The sequence below is a fragment of the Xiphophorus couchianus genome, chromosome 21 (genome assembly GCF_001444195.1).
Source record: "Xiphophorus couchianus chromosome 21, X_couchianus-1.0, whole genome shotgun sequence".
Classification (NCBI taxonomy): Eukaryota; Metazoa; Chordata; class Actinopteri; order Cyprinodontiformes; family Poeciliidae; genus Xiphophorus; species Xiphophorus couchianus.
This window is the reverse complement of record NC_040248.1, coordinates 4072543-4086018: the sequence shown is the minus strand read 5'-3', so window position 1 is coordinate 4086018 and position 13476 is coordinate 4072543. Positions and strand designations below refer to the sequence as shown.

General features: G+C 37.0%; 1 protein-coding gene across 1 annotated transcript in view; it reads right to left on the bottom strand.

Annotated features, from left to right (window-relative positions):
• LOC114137074 (cadherin-18) overlaps positions 1 to 13476 on the bottom strand; it is a 129199-nt gene that overhangs the window by 67927 nt on the left and 47796 nt on the right. The window contains exons 3-4 of the mRNA XM_028005587.1: positions 8579 to 8873; positions 1244 to 1363 (exon numbers count right to left, since the gene is read on the bottom strand). Of these exons, the coding sequence (XP_027861388.1) occupies positions 1244 to 1363; positions 8579 to 8873 (415 nt within the window). The remainder of the gene's footprint in view (positions 1 to 1243; positions 1364 to 8578; positions 8874 to 13476) is intronic.

Genomic DNA, 13476 nt, shown 5'->3' with positions numbered 1-13476 from the left:
GGCAAAGCAAAGCAAACTTTAGATGCAAGAGCAGCTGCAGGACAAAGGACAGTGTAAGGTTTAGAGAGATAAGAAATAAAAAAAGACGTATACACGCTGAAAATGTTGCATTTTTTACATCGTATAAAAGTTATATGTCTTGTACCTTAGAAGGCTTATTAATGTTTAATGGATTATAGAAGAGGCCTCTCAAACAAAGGATGAACTTTAAAAGACTGAGCACCGCTGAGCAGGAAACAATGGCTTTCTGGAGAGAGTTCTGCAAATGTCTGCGCAGTCCCAAGAGAACTTACTTATGGTCCACAGTGAGGTTCGCATGCTACACAATAAAGCGGTTCTATGACTCAGCCATAACTGCACTATGTAGCTTTAACGTTTATGATGTCAGATGTGGTGAAAATAGCACCGGAACGTCCACAGCAAAGATTTCTTACGTTTAAGAGTTAAACAACAATAGTTGTACAATACCTTGCAGGAGCATTTTTACCCAAGGCTTTTTCTCACTGGGTTACATTACAACAATCTATGTTGTATTTTACTACCATTTTAGATGATAGAACAATACAATGTGCAGCAGACATTGTATTGTCAAGAGTCATCTTCCATCAGCTTAAATTACCATGACACCTCCTCTAAAAACAACTAAAACTGTCTATTTTAAGTTAAAACACTAGATATACACAATGTCCATGTTAGAAACCATATTGGCACTACCACAGAATCTAATATCTGCAGTTTACCTTATTTCTGCTCCTGCATTCAATCCACTAGATTGTCTGATTTGCAAATGCTAACCAGTAGCATGTCAAGTAGCTTTGCACTTAGCTAATCAGCTTGTCAAAATGCTTTTTCTTTTGAATATTTTATATACTGAAAAATCTCTGAAAAGGCAAATTTTCCAGATTTCTAGATAGCAAACTAATAATTATCTCGTCTGCATATTGTTCCACCTGAGCTATGAATGTAACACAACCTCTTAGCTGTTCATTGGATTTTATTAAGAATCATCAGAGTAACAGGAGCTGAATAAAAAATGTGCTTTTCAAGTCAGAAACATTTTTGAAAGTCACCTGTTGCTATTGTCAGTGAACCACAAACGTCCCAGTAAAAACATTCAGGTTTGTAGTTGCCAAGATGTAAAGAAATTCAACGGTGATAATACTTTTGGACATTGCTTTTAGTGCTTCTGTGCAAATAGGCGTTTACTTCAATCTTTTATTCCCAGCAAGCAGGAATACGGCACCTGTTTTGGGGTCCACTGAGAAATATGGCTGTCCTTGTAAAATACTGTAGACTATCCTGGCGCTGTTTCCGTAGGTTGGGTCGTCGGCATCTGTCGCTGTGACTTGCAACACAGACGTACCTAAAAATAGAAGAAAAGAGAAGCAAAAGTGATTTCCTGCTTTCTCTGTAAAAGGTTTTCTAATGGCAATGTACTAACACTCGTGTATAATTGTGCATTGGTTTGAAATCTCCTAGCAACCACATCTAGAACATTAAGATCCCAGAAGATTTAAGGTCACATGGCTGGAGAGAGAATAGTTTAAACACTAGTCAGACTTTAAACAAAGTCACCCTGTGTAATGTAAAGAAACGAGGAGCTACTCAGCAAACATGCTGATTTATTATTTTTCTACACTGGTTAACATATGGCTGGAAAAAATCCTCTGAGGTTCATTGATGCCTGCAATGAGACTGTCGTGAAGGTACAAAGTGCAAAGAAAAACAATATCTTAAATAGTCGGAGCTTATGAAAAATCGTCAAACTTGTGGACCCAGATTTTGTTTTTGAAAAAATCATTGCAGATTTTTGTTGTATAATACTTTCATCTTGGAAAAAAACAGATGAAATTAAAAGCTCAAAATTAAAAAAAAAAAAAAAAAAAAAAGAAGCCCATAAGGAATGTATGTCAACAGCTCCAGCGCATCTGATCAGAAAATAAATCATTTAAAGAAAAAAAAAGATTTTTGAATATGTAATGGGAACATTAAAAAATTTATTTTGTACAATGCATGACCTCCATCACATGCAAGTTGTTGAGAATGTTTTTAATAGCCTTTTTCAACTGAGAAAATATTATGGATGCAATTACGTTTAGGAATTAAAAAAGCACCATAGAACAAAGACAGGTGATTAAAAGGCTGAACTAATGCTGACCTTTTATTTAGCAGCTCATCGTAAAAGCAATTGAGGTTCAATTTTACACACCAAGTGTTGCTCACATGGCATTACAGGCTTCATTGACCCCTTTTAATCACATGATGAGTGCGCTGTAATTGCACAACTGGCTTATTTGATGCACTGCTGTATTTATATATGGAAGCACTACAGTGTGATTTGACGTAAGCTGCATGATGCGTCATGCAGCTCTGTGGACTCTCGCCTTGCTTTCCTGAGCTTCTTTGGAAATTACACAGTGAAACTCCTCTGAGTCCTACCAGATGTGATTTTTTTTCCTTTTTTCAGTTACCCGGTGGAGCAGAGTGCAATGGCAGCCACCATAAATCATAAACAGTGCACAGCATGCTGGTTAGCTGTGAATGCAAGCAACCATGCAGGGATGGTTTTAGTGGAAATCATCAACTTTGTTATTGCTTTGCAATCTAAATTTGTTCTAAATGAATAAAAGTTAGAATCCAATATTTAACACAGACAGCTTTACTCCTGCTTTTATGAATTGATCTTTAATGAACAGTATCTATGCAGATTACATAACAGTGCATTCATTAGATATTCACACGTACACTTAAAGCTGCAGTAAATAACCTTTATAGGCAATATGTTTTTTTTACAAATTTGTTAAAACTGTTGCTACGACTGTGAAAAAAAAAAATCAAGCTCCTCAGTTTTTTCCAAGTGGCCCTAATGCCATCGACAGAAATACACGATGAGAAACAACCAATCAGAGCCAGGAGGTGGGTCTTAGCACTGCTAATTACTCCTCTGTATGCGCTACTCACACCATCCTCCCCCTTACTCTGCTACGCTACAGCTAGTTAGCATGGTCACGATGACAGTGGATAAATGGTTTTCCTGGAACAGTAAGTTGTTTCTCTGCCATCAGTACAGGTGCAGCGTGTACATGAACATGATTGCCAGCACTAATGCCTTCCTCCTGGCTCTGATTGGTTGTTTCTGACCAGGAGTGGTGCATTTCTTCAGACCACAGGGAGGAGGTAGATGAGCTTGATTTTATGACAGGTTATTTGTGAAGGGCTTATATATGTAAAAACAAAGAAGCATTTAAATGGCAATATGCAATCAGCCATAGTGCTTTATATTTAGAGCCAACATGATGATAATAATAAAAGGTTTGTAGTCATTAAACTCAATGTTCTGTGTGCCTGTTTTTATAAACTATTACTCAAAAATAAAGCAAAATAACAAAAGAAGAAGGTATGAGAAAAACCCTGGTGCATCATAATCAAATACAATCAACTTTTCACCTCATTAAAACCTCCTTTTACAGAAAACAAAAAACAACAAACATGTTTTTGTGTTTTTCAATAGAAGCACACTCAGCCCGAAGAGGAAAATTATGTTTATGTGAATAAAACGAATGTAGTATTTTCTGTGTTTATTTTTAGTTGCAGCAAATTAAATAGGCCTTCATTTGGGAATTTTCAAAATATTTTCCAACAACATCATTAACACTGACTCATTGTGAGGAGCCTGTTGTTTACTCTCTACTTTGGAGTTTGGATTGGATGGGATTAAAAATGGAAGCGTTTGTAGTTGCAGGTTTTACTCTGAGTAGTTTCAAGTGTAAGAAAACAACAGAAACACACAACGTTGTAGAATCTTAGTGTGTTTTCAGAGATAAAGATGCCACCACACTGTGTCTCATGTTGACGCGTAAGTTGGTGTTTCTAAAGAACACGTTTTAGCAGTACATGAAGAAATGAGGCTTATTTTATAACAAAGACAAATCCAAGTCCTGCTAGGTTTTTTAAGCATGTGTAATACTTTTTATGTTCCCATACATTGTATTTTGTGCCTTGTGTACTTGTCTTTTTTTCTCTGGATGTTCACATCTAATTCCATGACTACACCCAGATTTCAGGCTTGATCAGTAGTTTCTAGTAGTGATAGCTGAGGTTGCATGCCGACTATTGATCTTTAATCTTTTTGTACAAAAAAAAAAAATCAGTTTTGGGGTTTTTTCAGCTGAAGATAGCACATTCACACATTGACTTGTTCAATGCATCTACTCAGCCCTTGAACTGCTATATTGCAAAGCAAAAAACCAGAATGTGGTCAATAGCAGGTTTTAAAGCCAAACTGCTGTAAAAATCAGAATTAATTATCTTTTCTTAATTTCTTTCAAAAATGCATTTTAAATGTGTATTTAATTCAGCTCATACAGATTACTCCATTCACATTTTTACATCCACTTATCACACCTACTGACAAACATCAATTTATCCACTTCTTCAGCACTTACTAAAGTCAGCGATAGCACTGAGATGCATAACAGTCTTTTAAAATCAAAGCTGGTCTCTGAAAATGGATCGCAGGTTCTTATCATCCTCCTGCAACCAGAATCAAGGCGTTAAGCTTAAATTTTAACATCAGGGTGGAAGAAAAAAAATCCACTACACTGACATGAACCCCCAGTGAGATGTTATTTGAGACTTTATAGGTCAAAACAAGGTGTGATTTAGATAAGATAAAACATACATTTATAAAGGAAACATCTGTTCTTTTGGAGAGATCTGCTTTCTGTTATTTTTCAAGTACTGATTTGGGTTTTACGATGAGTACCAGCATGGAAATACTTCTAAATATTTTAACTTACTTCAGAAAATTGTATTGTGATACCAAAAACACCTTAAAGACTTTTGGTGGTCGGGCTCAGTGGAGAGTTTATGAGTCGTTAATATGTCCTGTCAATATCCTGTATCTTTAGATTTGTCGCTGCACCAACACATCTAATTCAAATTCAACTGACCCCCTCAGTATGTCACTAAGGTCTGCAGAAGCTCACTAATTAATCACTCATTAAGTTCAGTTTTGTTGAACCAGGAAATCACCTAAAACATGCAGGACAGTCGCCCTTGGACACCACTGCTCTAGTCAACAGGATCTTCAACAACTGACACTTTAGAAAAAAATCTAATACTGCCAAGCTGACAGATATCCAGAGTAGATTATAGATTATAGACCTAAGTAGATTATGTTTAATATGTTTTCTTTTAACACCATCAATATATAAGGATTCTGTTTCCAATAAACTTCAAATATATGCTAAAAAAGTTCATGCTTGAGGCAAGAGTACCAAATAACAGGCAATTGGTTAAGAGCAATACATTCAGGTGTTTAGCCTAGCACTCCTTTAGCCATTCTCAAGATCTTCCTTTGTGTTTTGATGTTTTCATTTCCACTCACAAGCTTAAATCCAATAAGTGCATCAATATTTCTGATTGAAATTCTTGACACTGCGTTGACGCAGATTACTCTCCCTCGATCTTATGATCCTACAATCGTCCTTCATCTTGTCACATAAGATGAATGCATCTTTAAACCACTGTTGGAAAACAACTACTGCTGACTTGATCCCCTTTAAACCAGTACTCACTACAACACTATGGCCCTGGTGAATATAGAAAAGATCATGCAGCTGAACTACCTGACATGTACCCAGCTAATCACTTAAGACAGGGGAAAAGGAACATCACAAGCAATTAGCTGCCACAGTCCAACACAGCCCATTCCTACACTTAGGAGATTTAGTATTGACAAATGTGGTGGGGGGATTAGTGCTCTGGAGTGTGAGGACAGTTGATTGTTACAGCCGATTTGATGCTGAAGACACTCAGCTGAAGTCGATTTATTTTAACGAGCAAAAGTATAATGGGGCAGGCCAATAGGATAATTGTTTTACCCATTACTGATGCTGACTTATTTCTTTGGGATGTTAGTGGTGACTGAGTTGATCACATGCAACTGATGATTGAGTTTGTGTCAAAACCTTGGAATAGGTAAGGATGAAAACTGAGAGGTTAACTCTTCAAGAAAACAGACATTTTGAAGTATTGACACCTACAATCTTAAACTTTAACATAGTTTGAAAGGGAATCCTGCACAGTGAAAGCAATGGTTGAGCCTTTGTTTGTAACTATCATTTGTTTGTTTGTAGCCATCGTTTGCCACATTTACATGTTTTTCAGGACACAAAATGTTTGCATCAAAGAACCTGAATGCACAAACAAAAGTGTTTAAATGATCATTCTATTCATTTCGGGAAACAAACTATCCACTCCATGTGAAAAAGTAACTAATAAACAAAGTAACTAATTGTGCAACATCACCTGCCATTAAGTGTTTCTTACATGACAGAAGAAATTTAGCCTCTCCTGTCATTGCAGAATTGTTTCATTTCAGACATATTGGATGGTTTTGAAGCACACATGTCTTTTTTAAGGTAACGCCGCCATTAACTGCAATTGAGTCATTGGTGTCACCTTCGCACAGATGTCACATCCATATTTCAACACCCTTCACTTTTCCCAGTGACAGGATTAAGCACCCTCACTTTTTATGCATTTAGTTAAAAGCTTTATGGTGTTACATTTGTGCCACTGTTCTGAGTGTGCTGTGAGACTGCTGTGACTGCATATTTCTATGTAAGCAAAGACTTTGGGAAGTGTGCATTTAAATCTCACACAAGGTCTCTCAGTATGTGTTCACACCAAGTGGCTGAAATTACAAAACCAAACTGTTGAGTTTAAGAAAAACTATTTAACCTTGTACTCTATGTAGTTTATTTTTCTCGCAGGACTTTTCTGTCAAGCAAACATTTGAGTCGCACAAAAACATCTTCACTGCATTGTGTGACTCAAGTCGGTTGCGGCTATCGCTAACTAGCAGCTAACAAACCCTTGTTAGCTAGCTAAATAGTTTAAATTGGCTGGATGACTTTCTTCTCCACCTCTGTTGTCAACCCATACAATTCTACATGCATTTCTTACTAAAACGCCAGGCACTAATGCAACATACAATTTTGCGGTTTTATTTTGTATATTTCTGTTGTGATACAAGTTTTAAGTTTCATTCACAGTGGTCTTAAAACGTCTTACATTTGAGTTTAAGTAAAAGCTGCAGAAACCCTGATTTAACTCAGTCTTGATTCAACAGGTCTGAGAATATGCAGTCCTTGGTGTTGCTTGACTTCTTAATTAAATAACATTTAATTAATTCACCTGGCGGTGAATTTTTCCACTCAAGTTATCTGTTATTAAAATCTGTTTAATAATCTGAACTGTGACAAAAAACAACCAACCAACAAAGCTGAATAAATACTTAAATGGCCAAACTATTGTCTTCCAGCACTGCACTTGTAAATTTGTAGTTCCAACATCATCATGTATGTAATAATGCAGAGGTGGTATAAATACTTTAGCAAACTAGAGGTCAGAATAGAAAAATTAAACTCTTTCACAGTTGGTTAAAAATGTATGATTCTCTCCCCTGGAGCCAACACATTATCCCTAAACCAACACCTAAATATTTATCACCTGCGATTATGAAACATTTATTTGACATGCTTTAGTCAGAAACCTACACAGTAACAAGCAGAGCTCTGCATCAGGTCTGGCTTCTTGCTCTCATGAATATTCATGAGAGCAACCATAGATATTGACCGTATATAAAGAGGGCTCTGACAGACCTGTCGAGCTCTGCATGTTTAATCGGATTCCTGCATCTCCTCCAACCCAGATGAAGCCGTTCATTCCCTCATATATTTCTGTGGGTGATTTCATACAGGACAGAAATAAACGGGACGCTTCCACCTCACTGTCAGTTCCACAAACCTGCTTCTTTATGTTGCATTTGAAGCAAAATCACTCTGACAGCAGTTTGGCTGCAGTTCGGGCCAAGCAACATATCATTTTAAAGTATTAGACCGTCATACTTTAAAGCAGTTGCGCCGTGAGGCAAAATCCACTGGACTGAAAAAAAAAAAAACCAACAACAAAAAAAAAAGCAGCAGCTTTTGTTCATCCAAGCTATAAACAGAAGCAGAGAAAAAAAAGAAATAAAACATGGATGTTTTGCCACATGATGCTTGGGCATGCGAAGAGTGGCTGTCTTAGCGAAGGAGGCTGGAGGCTTTACATTCCTCTGTAGTGTGGGGGTACTCTACAGTGGTGATGGTGGAGGTACTATTGAGTGCTCATAAAGACCTGCCCACCCGAGAGGGAGTGAAAGAGAGAGGACTCGGGCTTAGAAAAGATCAAACATACTGGAGAAGATTGTCAAACTAAAATGCAGCACAGGGTAAATGTTTGATTGCACTTTTTCACATTAACACCATCTTTTCCACTGGGACATTTTACTCTGAGTAGTTTTAAATTATACGCAGGGGTGAAGCCAAGGGTCCTCCCTTGATATTTTCCCTTTTTACTGCAGAGCACAAATGTAATGATGGCATGAGTGTTACATAAAAAGTAGCAAATAAAACCACTCAAGTTCATTTCTGACCGTCTTTTTCATTCTCTCTCTGACTTATTGCAATTGACAAGAGAGGGCAATCATGCTCTCTGTAGCTCTAGGTTATTAAGCTGCACTACTCACCCACTTCAGACATCTCGGGCACCGTAGCTACAAAGGGTCCATCTGGAAATTGAGGTGCATTGTCGTTGATGTCTTGGACTTTGATAATGAATTCCGACATCGGTTCCAGGGCCTCCTGCGTGTTGCGGTCCAAGGCTTGTGCATGCAGGACATAATGTCCTTTCCTCTCTCGATCCAGGCTCTTGGTGGCATGAATATCACCCGTCACCTCGTCGATGATAAATATAGACCCGGCTCCCTCTCCGCTCAGAATGTATCGGACGGATCCATCGCCTTTATCCGAGTTTGAGTGAAGCTGCATGGAAAGCAGACAAAGAAAAGGTTTTAGAATGCAGAGGACAAGATGTTCCTAAAACATTTAAATGTTTTTTTTTTTAAATCAATCACTCTCAACTGAAATGTTGCGACAGAAAATACAGCTTATAAAAGTCTTCATACCCCTTTCACTTTTTAATGAGACAACCACAAGCCTCTATTTATTTCAGTAGGTTTTTAAACATAGACCAACAAAATGTAGAGCATAATTGTAAAGTGGAAAAAAAATCACATTTCATGTCTTTCATAAATAAAATGTAAAAAGTATATCATGCATGTGCATTCAACGGTCCTGACTCGATACCTTGTAGAATCAGGTTTTAGAGTAATTACAGAAGAACTCTTTATGCTGATGTCTCTACCAGCTTTGCACATGTCAAACCTTGAATTTATCTCCTTTCTTTCAAATCTCAGTCATATTCTATAGAAACCGTTTATTCACACACCTCTTTTAGTTCTATATCTGATTCCCAATGGATTTATGTCTGCATATTGAAAGGACCAACTTACAAGAGTTAGGTGTTTCCTTGAGCTTCAATCATTTGAACCAGGCATGATGGAGCATCTAAAACAAGAGGAACTCTGGGTAAAGAAACACTGATCTACACCATTATATTATAACTCTGGATGTACGTTTGGGGTTGTTGTTCAGCTGGAAGGTGAACTGTTACCCCAGACAATAGTTTTTTGCAGTCTCTACAGGTTTTCCATCCATCTTTCTATTTTTAGATAATGGATTGAAAAGAGCTCTAAACATTCAAGAAGTAGAAACATTTTAGCCATGGATATTTAAAGCTACTTAGAATACAAAACATTTATAATTCTATTCACCACTTAGAAAAATTGGGAGAGCCATGGACATTTTCCTCCTCAGGAAAGAAACTAATGAAGAGAAAAAGGCTATGAGTTGCATCTCAATAAGTTGTACTTTATGTAGAAGCTCTGAACTCCATAGAGTAGGAGGCTTTACAGGATTAATTCACTGCATGGTGGTCTCTGGCCCACATTCCTCCCCTTTAAAAATCGGTCAAACATCAAACTCAGGCATCACATTATTCAATATACCTCTCTAAGGCGCTACTATGCCCAAGCATCCCTGTAGAACTGCATCTTTAGAGATTAAAGGTTTGAAGGAAATCCTTACAAGTGTTCCCTTTTTTCTCTAACCAGAACCCACAGGAATAAAGCAGAAGCTAAACCATTGGTTCAGCCATTATTGATACCAAGAGGATTAAGACTTTTATGCCAAAAGCTCAGCAGGGAAGCAGTTTTACATTTTTCCAGTGAAGCTGAATTTCAAAACAAAGGTGGCATGCTCATACTATTAAATATAAGAAGTATTTTATTAACTGAGTGAAATGTTGCAACAAAAAATCACTGTCAATCAAACAACCTTTCGAATAATATATGAGTTAGACTGTCTATTGGTAAAATAAACAATCTACTGAAAGCTAGCTACAAATGCTAAATACCTGACAATCATCAGCTCCTGTGTTTTAATGGTACTTAGCAAAACCAATGGGGTAGAAAGCATAAACAATCAAACTTCTTACATTATTATAATCTATGTTAGGAACAGTTTGAGATTTAGCAGTAATAATAAAACAAGTTGCACTGATTTTTTTTTTTAATTGCACATTTTTGCTCAAAAAATTACATTTTAACACTGTAATACCATAAAGTCTGTGTATTTCTTTCCTGTAACTGGGCCATCGCTAATGGTTACACAAACCCTTTAGGGTAGCAAAAAAATAAACTCACTTAAAAGTTTAAGAGCACCTAAAAGCTCCACATGCACAGAAAAAATCTGAAACTAAATCTAGATCTTGTTGATCTTCAGGTGATGGTGCTTACTATCTAACCACTGTGCAGCCCCGCTGAGCAAGTGATTATTGTAAATTAGGAGCAGTTAGACTAATTCCCTGAAATGCATAATGAAGCTGAACGGCTCTAAAAAAAGAAGACATTTCTGCATCAAACACGATTTTGTACAATGTTTTTATTATTTTATATAACCAGAAGACCAACTGTACAAATTAGCTATGTGGTATTTGTTGTTTTTAATTTGTATCCTAATATAGATGAATAAACAATATTGAAATTGAACTAGAGCCAACCTTTACATGTGATTGGTTTTATGACATTAGAGGAGCTAAAATGGCTGGAATACTATAACAAATGGAGACACACAAAGTTTGAACGTCTTTCATTTATCATGTCTCATATAATTTCATTCTGATCATTTCTTGATCTTTTTCAATAGTCGTTTCTGTAATCAGTACACTGTTCAAATTGGGACAATGTTTTAGAGTCCAGGATAGAAGGAAGGGCAAGACAGTCTACTTTCACAGTAATCTAAATATAGAGGCTATCTATCATTATGAGGTACTGGTCCAGTGTGACAGTCTTAAAGAGACCACCCTGTTATAATGAAGCCTTGTGCAGGAGCTTTTCTGTTTAGCATTTCCTTAGCTTGACCTCTATCTGCTACTTTAGCTGCTAGTTTTATGACTACAAATATGGCTGCATAACATTAGAAAATTAGACAATGAAGATATTTTTTGAAATAAGTGTTATAACCATAAATTCAAAATTTCCCCACTGCTTTCTGTCCCATATTTTCCTTTTCAGCCATGTTGGTAATCTATGTCCGGTTGGGAAATCTACTGCTGTGAAGCTTTATTTAACATTCCCTCATTGCAGCTGTATTATATTACTCAGCAATTACTCAATTTCAAGCAATCCTTTGCAATATTAATATTACACACATACAGCGATGTTGATATAGTTGCAACATATGGTGAGGCTCTCACACAGCAGCTTCACTCTTGCTACAGATGACTCATTAAGCTTCTTTGAAGAAATACGTTTTCAATCGCACATGAAAGTGGCTGCAATTATACAACCATGCATCTTTACAAAGCAGAAGTGGAGCCTCCTACACAACCAACACGATTGAAGTAAGTAGTTTCTGAATAGTAAGTCAACAATAAAACATGTCTTTTCCAGTAGCCATTGTACAATGAATACAGCAGTAAAACCAGCTGAACAAACATGGTAGTATTTTTTTTGTTGTAATATATTTTTAGGTACTTGTGGGCTTTATTGAACATTGAAAAGACAGAGAGAGGAGGAGTAGATGCAATCTAGATACATGGCCTGAGTCCATTTGGTGCACGTCAAGACCGGGAGCTGAACCCAGGAGTTTTCAATTCATTTTGTCCATTTCGAACAAAGAATGCAAATGTTCATTACGATAAAACCTGCAGCAGTGAGGTCCTGTCCAACTGGCTATCATAGCATCAGCATTAAAATGCAAGTTCATAACAATTACTAACAATTATTGCTCTGCAAATAGTACTCTGCTAAATTAATCTTGTAAACACTGATGATGTGATGATGTTATATTTATAATATATTGAGCAGCTTCAATGAATGCATGTATAGATGGTTACAGAAAAAGGCAATGGATGGATGGATGCAAATATAATTACAAACTATTTCCTTTTCTTTTTCTTACTTATCCAGACCTGTAAAAAACTTACAATTCCATCCTTTTCCATACATTCCCAAACTGTGTATAAAGACTGATAACTTCCTCTGCAGATCAATGTTGTGAAGGTTTCTCCTGGCTAATGAGTAAATTTAAAAAATACATATTAAAGTGCATCTAAGCGGATGTTTAATCCATCCATCCATCCATCCATTTTCTGTTCACCCTTGTCCCTAATGGGGTCGGGAGGGTTGCTGGTGCCCATCTCCAGCTACGTTCCGGGCGAGAGGCGGGGTACACCCTGGACAGGTCGCCAGTCTGTCAGGGCAACGGATGTTTAATAACAGTCTAAATTCAATATCTATTTAAATGCTGACAGTGGGTATTTAACATGTCGAAAGGTCTGAGGGCCACTTCTAATCAAAACCTGAACTACTAAATAAATTTCCAATTAGAGAGCTGCTGTTTATTCTGGGCCTGACTCCTGATGAGCCGGCTGTCCTTTTCGTTGTAAATATCCAGCCTGTAATTAGATAAGGAGTCATAGATCCCAATGAATCAGGTATTTAATTAGAGGCTAGATATAACTAATAAGAAACACAACCTACAGAGTGTAAAGGAAAATGAATTGGACATTGTTTGCATACAGCAGCAGTGAGGGAGAATCCTATTACCCTCTTGCTTTGTTGATGTACTCCAGCCTATGCATGCCTACTCTCTTTTGATTTATTGTCACTTTCGCAGAAAAATTCATGTTCCACTGCTAGCCTGAGTTGGATAATCAATTCCCAACTCTAAATTTATGATTTCAGGTCAAAGAATTAGAGTTATTACTTAACAACAATCCAAATCCATATCTGCTAAAAGCATATATCCACTTCAGTTCAGCAGCAGCACTCCACCTCATAAATGTAATTTTGCCTTTAGACAGACTGCTAATTTAGCTATTGACTTCCTTTGCAAGAGTCAATAAATCATGAACCGCAAAATTCGAACCAATGATGCATTCACAGGCTATTGCCTTCCAAAATCTATTGGTGATAAAAGTGTCAACAGGTTGCATGCTATTACATAAATGTTACAGGCTTAA